Source organism: Sarcophilus harrisii, chromosome 1 (assembly GCF_902635505.1).
Source record: "Sarcophilus harrisii chromosome 1, mSarHar1.11, whole genome shotgun sequence".
NCBI classification, from domain to species: Eukaryota; Metazoa; Chordata; class Mammalia; order Dasyuromorphia; family Dasyuridae; genus Sarcophilus; species Sarcophilus harrisii.
The window spans coordinates 341,918,774-341,926,842 of record NC_045426.1 but is presented as its reverse complement, the minus strand read 5'-3'; the positions used below and the strand labels follow the sequence as shown (position 1 = coordinate 341,926,842).

Below are 8,069 nucleotides of genomic sequence, written 5' to 3'. Positions count from 1 at the left end.
TACGGAGAGCATATTAACTCTTCCATAGTTACATCTTTCTCCATTTACTGGGTTTGAATTGAAACCTCATGATCATTTTAATTTGCATTTCTCATCATAACAATTTGTTATTTTTTCAATTTTTTCCAATTCTTACTTTGAAATTTGTTTCTTTCACATCTTTTGGCCAGTCATCTATGTGTGGAATCTCTAAGGATTTGAACACACTTTCCTCTTTAGAGCGGCCATCTGGCAAGGTTTTGTTGGTGAAGTAGAATAACAAATTACAGGTATGTTCTGCAGACCTCGGTGGGAATTGCTGAAGGGATGATCGAAAGTTCATTAGGGCAAGGCGAATACAATCACTTCACTGAGAGCTGATGCTGGCTAGTTTTCTAAGCTCCTTCGTACAAAATCAGCAATCCCACGATGGCGGTCTGTCCTTCATGCCATCGGCCCAATGTGACCTGAAAAGAGAATGTAAGAAAACCTCTCCCTAATAGAGATAATTAGAGATATCCTCAGCTGGTCCCAGCAAAGCTCTGAAATGCTTCTTTCTTTCTTTTATTTTTTTTTTTATTTAATAGCCTTTTATTTACAGGATATATACATGGGTAACTTTACAGCATTGACAATTGCCAAATCTCTTGTTCCAATTTTTCACCTCTTACTCCCCACCCCCTCCCCCAGATGGCAGGATGACCAGTAGATGTTAAATATATTAAAATATAACTTAGATACACAATAAGTATACATGACCAAAACGTTATTTTGCTGTAGAAAAAGAATCAGACTCTGAATTATTGTACAATTAGCTTGTGAAGGAAATCAAAAATGCAGGTGGGCATGAATATAGGGATTGGGAATTCTATGTAATGGTTTTTAGTCATCTCCCAGAGTTCTTTTTCTGGGTATAGTTAGTTCAGTTCATTACTGCTCCATTAGAAATGATTTGGTTGATCTCATTGCTGAGGATGGCCTGGTCCATCAGAACTGGTCATCATCTAGTATTGTTGTTGAAGTATATAATGATCTCCTGGTCCTGCTCCTTTCACTCAGCATCAGCTCGTGTAAGTCTCTGCAGGCCTCTGGAACGCTTCTTTCCTCAGAGGTGGAGGTGGGGGCGCGAGTAGGGGACAACGGAGACCGGTTTAATCCAGTAACAGGAAACAAATGTTTCCCACCAAATTCTTTCGCCCTCAGAGTCGGCTGAGCCTTGGCAGGTGACTTTCTGCGGGAGCAGGGGAGGACGCAGGGGCAGTTCCAGCCAGGAAAAGGGAGTCTCCAGTCAGCCAACCAGGATTTGAGCAGGAGGACCCTGCCTGAGAGAGGCTGATCCCTGTGGGCCAGCGCTGAGGGGAGAGAGGATGGATGGCACCGGCTGATACAGACAGCCGCCACTCTCCGCCGCGCGAGGGCCTTGTTTTCTCCGGCTGGAGAGTGAGCAGGTGCAAGGAGCAGAGGATGTCTTCTCTACCCTCTCCTATAAAACTATTGCCTTGTAGGATGATGTTTATTTTAATTGCAAGTAAATAAGTGGAGTCATTGATTACGGGAGGAGGCGGTATGATGTGGGAAGGAAACCCCCGAGAGGGCTTTATACCTAAAAAGCGGGAAATCTTTGCTGTTCCATTCTCAGGCCGTAATTTGGCTCACGTCTGAAGTATGTACGTAATTGCGGGTGGCAAAAAAAAAAAAAAATAAAAATAAATAAATAAATAAATAAATAAAAGGGCCGGGGGGCAAAGGCGGGGAGGAAGGGTCGCGAAGCAAAAAACTTCAACAGATGCTGCAACTTACAAGGGTAAATTACGACTTGACCAAAAGGTACACAAATGACAGACTTGGGGATCTGAACCTAATTAGGTCCTCTTGATCCAAACCCAAGAGTCTCACTATTTACGGCCCCGTACTCCCAGTTAGGGGGTTGATGTTTCTAATCCCCAACTCTCCGTTCTCCCCTTAAGCGTTTGGACCAGGGTCCAAATTAGGCCTCGAATGTCAGTTATGCTTGCAACAAACCTATAAGATAACGCCACATTTTTTAAAAAAAATCAAGGCCCGCCACGGAGGTGGACAGCATAGAGAGGGTATTCTCGCTTCCGCCTTGGGCTCTGATTTGGGGCTTTGGGGCGGGGCAAGCGCGAGTGGTGGGCGGGGCACTACGGAGGCGTGTCCACAGGAGGCGTGCCCACCCCGCCTCCGCGGCCTCCGGACTCCCCTTTTCGTTTTCCCGCGGTGGGCAAACTGGAGGGCGTCCGTGCGTGCGCATGCGCATGCGCCTCGAGGGTTTCCTTTCCTAGTTTTTCCGCTTGTTATGGCTGCGCCCATGGAATCTCTGAGGAAGAGGAGAGGAGGGGGCGATGCTCCTCAGCCTGAGCCCCTGAAGGCCCCCGGGCGGGAGCCCCCGACCGGTCCGCCCAGTCTCCTGCCGGGCACCTTTTGGCTGACCAGGATAGTGCTCCTGAGGGCCCTGGCTTTCATTTACTGTGAGTCCTAAGCCGGGCTGAGGGAACCCGGAGCCGCCCCCCCCCCCCCCGCGTCGTCCCCGCGTCGTTCCCGCCCTCCAAGCCACGATCCCTGCAGCCCGCCCTGCCTGCGGCTCCTCCCCCTTCCAACCCAGGCCTTACAGCTTTGTGTACTGGAGGAGGCGCGAAGAAAACGCCCCCTCCCCCCACCCCCACGTGCACCTGTGGGGCAGTCGGCCCCTCCCTTGGCATCTCCCTCCCTGCCAAGGGTCCGAGGTCCTGGATTCCTCGCTACCCGCCTAGGCCGAGTAGATCACTACTTCTCGGGACTACTTGACTGTCAAATGGGAGGGTGGGAGCTCTGCCTAGGAGATGCTTTCGAAGACCCGTTGCAGCGCTGGCATTTCTTGCGGGTGGCATTCTGGGCTCTAGAGCAGGATTCGTCACCCACCCAAGCCTTTGGCGGAAGCCCTCCTCAGAACGGCGCTTTTCAATACATAAAACAAAACTCGTAGGATTACAAAGGGAACCAATTACCTTAGAGTACACCTTAATAATAAGTTAAAGGACCTTGGTTAGGAATAATTGATTCATTCCAAAACAATCTTAGAAATGTTTTACTCTCCATTTCTGGGCCCTGCCCTTCCTCTCTCTTAGAGATGATGAAATTGATATTGAGGAAGTTCCTCAGATTTTAGATATTTTATTCTTAAATTCTTCCCCTCCCCCTTTTGTAGATTGAAAAATTTGATGATAATGGTTTGTAAAGTGCTTAAAACTTCTAAGAGAAAAAAAAAACCTTTGGGCATATGAGAAAAATACAAATTGTAAAGATGAGGATGTGAATGTGATGTTCTAGGTAGGGTAGGAATTGGCATAAACCAGCCACATTTTTATACCTCAACTCATCTCAGGCTAAAAGGGCCAAAGGGCCCCACTAGAGGAGATCCTTTCTCAAACTTGGACAAAACCACCCCATTACCTTCAGAAAATGGGTCTCCAGATTTGACAGGTTGGTGAATAGGAAAAGGTAATATTCTGCTCCTATTTATGTTTGCCTCATACCTTTATCTCTTTTGCCATAGAAATTTAAAATGTTTGCTAGCCTTTTTAATGATATCCATATTTTCTTTTTTTTTTAATTTATTTTTTTTTAAATTTAATAGCCTTTTATTTACAGGATATATGCATGGGTTACTTTACAGCATTAACAATTGCCAAACCTCTTGTTCCAATTTTTCACCTCTTACCCCCCCCACCCCCTCCCCTAGATGGCAGGATGACCAGTAGATGTTAAATATATTAAAATATAAATTAGATACACAATAAGTATACATGACCAAACCGTTATTTTGCGGTACAAAAAGAATCAGACTCTGAAATATTGTACAGTTAGCTTGTGAAGGAAATCAAAAATGCAGGTGGGCATAGATATAGGGATTGGGAATTCAATGTAATGGTTTTTAGTTATCTCCCAGAGTTCTTTCTCTGGGCGTAGCTGGTTCAGTTCATTACTGCTCCATTGGAAATGATTTGGTTGATCTCATTGCTCAAGATGGCCTGGTCCATCAGAACTGGTCATCATCTAGTATTGTTGTTGAAGTATATAATGATCTCCTGGTCCTGCTCATTTCACTCAGCATCAGTTCGTGTAAGTCTCTCCAGGCCTTTCTGAAATCATCCTGTTGGTCATTTCTTACAGAACAGTAATATTCCATAATATTCATATACCACAATTTATTCAGCCACTCTCCAATTGATGGGCATCCATTCAGTTTCCAGTTTCTAGCCACTACAAACAGGGCTGCCACAAACATTCGTGCACATACAGGTCCCTTTCCCTTCTTTAGTATCTCTTTGGGATATAATCCCAGTAGTAACACTGCTGGATCAAAGGATATCCATATTTTCTATTGGTAGAAGTTGGACTATTTTTATTTTTTTCAGAGATGGAAAATCTCAGAGGTTCAGGATGGTTGAAATGATTGACTCAGGACATTCAGAAGGGATTGTAGCAAATCAAAGATTTGTTCTACTGGTTGGCAGAACAATTATTTTTCTCATCATTTTGTTTTTACCAAAACCTGCATATTTCATAAATAGTGTTTCTAAAGAGTTCTTTATATATGAGGTTTCAGGATTATGTGGTTCTCTCGTGCTCTGAGGAATTGCTGCAACTTACTTAATTTCTAATCAAATTTAAAACATTATTAAAACTTTCTGCCCAGCAAAGTGATCTTTCTAGTTAAACATATTTGTTTCTGGATTATATGCTGTAATTATATAATCTGGGATTTTAGGCAGGGGAATCTAAAGTCTGAGACATTTAAAAACTATACAGTTGTAATTTATTAAATAGGGCCTGTTTCACCAAAGGTTATTACAAAAAATAAATCATTTATCATTGGCAATTTTTGTCTTGTGGCAAAGTTGATGTCTGCCATCTAACTAGAGACCAAAAGGTTATCTGACTTAGAATGCTTTTGAAATAGAATAGCCTGAAACCAGAAGGCAAATTATGCAAGTTATATAAATGTTGAGATACACAATTTTGCTTATGAAACGAAAAAAAAGACATCATAAAATAATAAAACATTCACTATTGTAATTTGAGACTCTTAAATTTCAAAGTTAAATAGTTTTAAATAAAAATAAACTATATTCTAGTCATTTAATTGCTGTTTCCTAAATGAATAAAATGAATACTGCTTAGATTCATAGTGTTGGACTTAGATAGGACTCTAGAAGTCATGCAGTTCAATTTCCCATAATTATAGAAGAAAGCTGAGGCCCAAGAAAAATGAAAAGATTTGCCATTATTTACAAAATTAGTAAGAGAGAGAATCCCCTAGTTCTAATTCCAGTTCTTTACTGTACTGTCTCTAATTCGTGCAGTACTAAACTGTCATCATGCATGTATGAATCTTGGCACGGGTTTAAAAGCCAGCACTTCATAGAACCCATCATATTTTACCTTACCATATAATTTCCTCAATGAGTTTCTCTGTATCTTTTCAACACTACTGCATTTTATTCATATTTTACATAGTACATCTTTCATTATTTTTGTTAATATGATGAGTTAAGGAAAGAACTAGAAACATGGAGTATGGGTATCTTACTGATTCGAATGATGTTGAAGTACTTCTTTTTGACTTTGTTGAATCATTGAAACTAATTTTTTAGTTAGCTGGACCTTTTAAATTTACAAAATATTTATTTTTCTCCTTCATTAAATTCTTCTTGGGGAATAGTAATTATGCCTTTTTCAAAATTTGCTGATGATTTTCTTGAATACTAAGTTAAGGGTAATTGATTTTGATAGTCATTTACTACAGCTTCTATTTTAATGTGATTTTTAAGTAACAAAATCAGCATGTGTACCCAGTAATTCAGTGGTTGGACTTAATGAGTCTTTTCATTCTGTTGTGGTAGGGATTGGGAGGAGGAGAAGGAGCAGCATAGATTATTCATCAGCTGATGAAGCTCTGACTTTTTAACTTTAGAAATTTGGTTGGAATTTAGATTTGATCGACTAACTAAATACCTAACAGTGCCAGCTACCTGAGCTAAGTCTAGTACATCGATACAAGCTTGTGGTAGTAGGATGTCAGGAAAAGTCCATTCCCATCATAAGAATCCCTAAATTTCTTGGCTACTTTGGTGCCACTGGCCTCCTATTCTTTGCTTCTTCTTCCTATTATTCCCAAACTTTCCCCAAAAGTGATTTGGAAGAGGACATTTATTTACATGGAAAAAAACATGAATAATCACTGATTGTTATTATTATTAATATTATATGTAATATTAAATACTAAAATCAATAATAATATAATAATAATCTTAAAGGCTGACTTGTTGACATTTTTGTTTCTTCTCCCCTCAAAGAAGAAAAGAAGCTTGGGAAGACAAGATGTTATGCTATGGTAGCAGACTTTGCCACTGTGCAATAATACCATCCCCAGAGTGAATTTACCTTAGGTCTAGTACTGATTTAAGTTCTAGCAATAGATATTTTTTCATTCCTTTATGATTCCAAGCCTTAACAGTTGTTGCAATTTGTAATTTAGTTTACTTGTATAGATGATTAAGCAGATCACTTTGGAGTAACCACTGAAGACGTCCTATAATGATCTATGGCATATGTGATTAGCTCAGCATTATAACTAAAGCTGAGCATCTGGAGAACTTCATCATTTATAGAGAATTTTTCTTCCATGGGAAAATCTAGAAAGAATAAACTTGTTTGTTGGTTGGTTTTATGTGATTTCATGAAATAGGGATTTTGAAGGACAGGACTGAGTTGGCCATTCTTTTCCCTTTCTTTTCCCTCCACAAACACCTATAGGGATTTTTCTACCTTTCTAACCATTTGAGTTATGATTCTAATTTTTTAAAAGGCATATGTACATGTTGTCTGTTGTGAATTATTTGTACTCATAAAGGAAATAAGTGGCAAGAAAACCAAAACATTACTGTGGGCAATTTAAAAAAATTAAAAGATTCCACAACTTTCTATCACATCTATAAAAGAGAGTTGAACATCCGTAGTCTTTTGTGCTGATTTTAAATATGGCATCAGATTTTTGTTGTTTTAGAATTTTTTTAAGTTTTTTATTTTTATTTTTTTTAAATTTTAAATCATATTTTTAATGAAACAAAATTTTGCTTGTTCAGCATATTTAAAATGTATCTACTGATAATTCCTTCCTCAATGACTAACAGTGTCAACCAACACATTTGGATTTCATTTGTCTTGGTATTACTTTTGCAATATGGAGATAGTGACAGTTTTAAAGTTTTTCATTAAGAAGCCTAAATGTGAATACAAGAAACAAATCATGCATGATATAATATATACCATAATAAATATATGTAACATACATAATATTATAATAAATTTAATGGTTTTTTGAAAAGGCATTGTTATATCATTGTAATTTTTTTGCCTCACTTTTTGGATTACTTTAAAAAATTATTACTTTGTGGTTTTTTGAACTTCAGTCTATTCTTCAAAATATCTTTCTTTTATCTAACATTTCTAATATTTGGGACCCTCAAGTATTTCATTTTTTATTTTTATCTCAGTGATTCTTGCAAATTTATTTTTAGGTAAATCTGTCCCCATTTTGATTTGTCACTTGAAAAGTCTTCCAAATTTATTGTGTAATGATACTGAATTTTTTTTTCTGGATTTCTTTACCACATTTTTCTTTTATGGATCTTTTTTTTTCTTTTAAAATTGGTGGGATGTTATTTTTTGCTTCTGCTGTTCCTCTAACAAATAAACATATTTGATAATCCTGGTAAAAGAGCAATTACTTTCAGATCCCTATAAATAAGACAAGAATACGTCTTGTAACTTAATGCTTTTCAAGAGAATTTTAATGTTTTGAACATTTTTGGGGGGGACCTGATTACAGGAGATACCAGGATTTTAGTCCAAAATTTGAAAGATCAGCTTGATTTTTAAAGTAAGATAATAGAAAGATTAGTTATGTCTGCTTGAGTTATTAAGTGAATATCTGAAAATAGAAAAATCCCTTCAGATGAGGGATTACAACTTTTTTGGACTCTTACATTATCATGCTAACTCTCACTGTAACGATATGATTCAGAAAG

The 8,069-nt window shown here is 38.5% G+C and overlaps 1 protein-coding gene across 2 annotated transcripts in view; it reads left to right on the top strand.

Moving 5' to 3' along the window:
- The first annotated feature begins 2,216 nt into the window (after window positions 1-2,216).
- The window catches only part of LMF1 (lipase maturation factor 1), a 739,963-nt gene continuing 734,110 nt past the window's right edge, over window positions 2,217-8,069 (top strand). Inside the window, exon 1 of one of the 2 annotated variants that reach the window (XM_031945746.1) lies at window positions 2,217-2,468. In XM_031945746.1, coding sequence (XP_031801606.1) covers window positions 2,297-2,468 — 172 coding nt within the window. In that variant the 5' untranslated portion in view covers window positions 2,217-2,296. The remainder of the gene's footprint in view (window positions 2,469-8,069) is intronic. The other variant, XM_003761989.4, reaches the window with a different exon arrangement.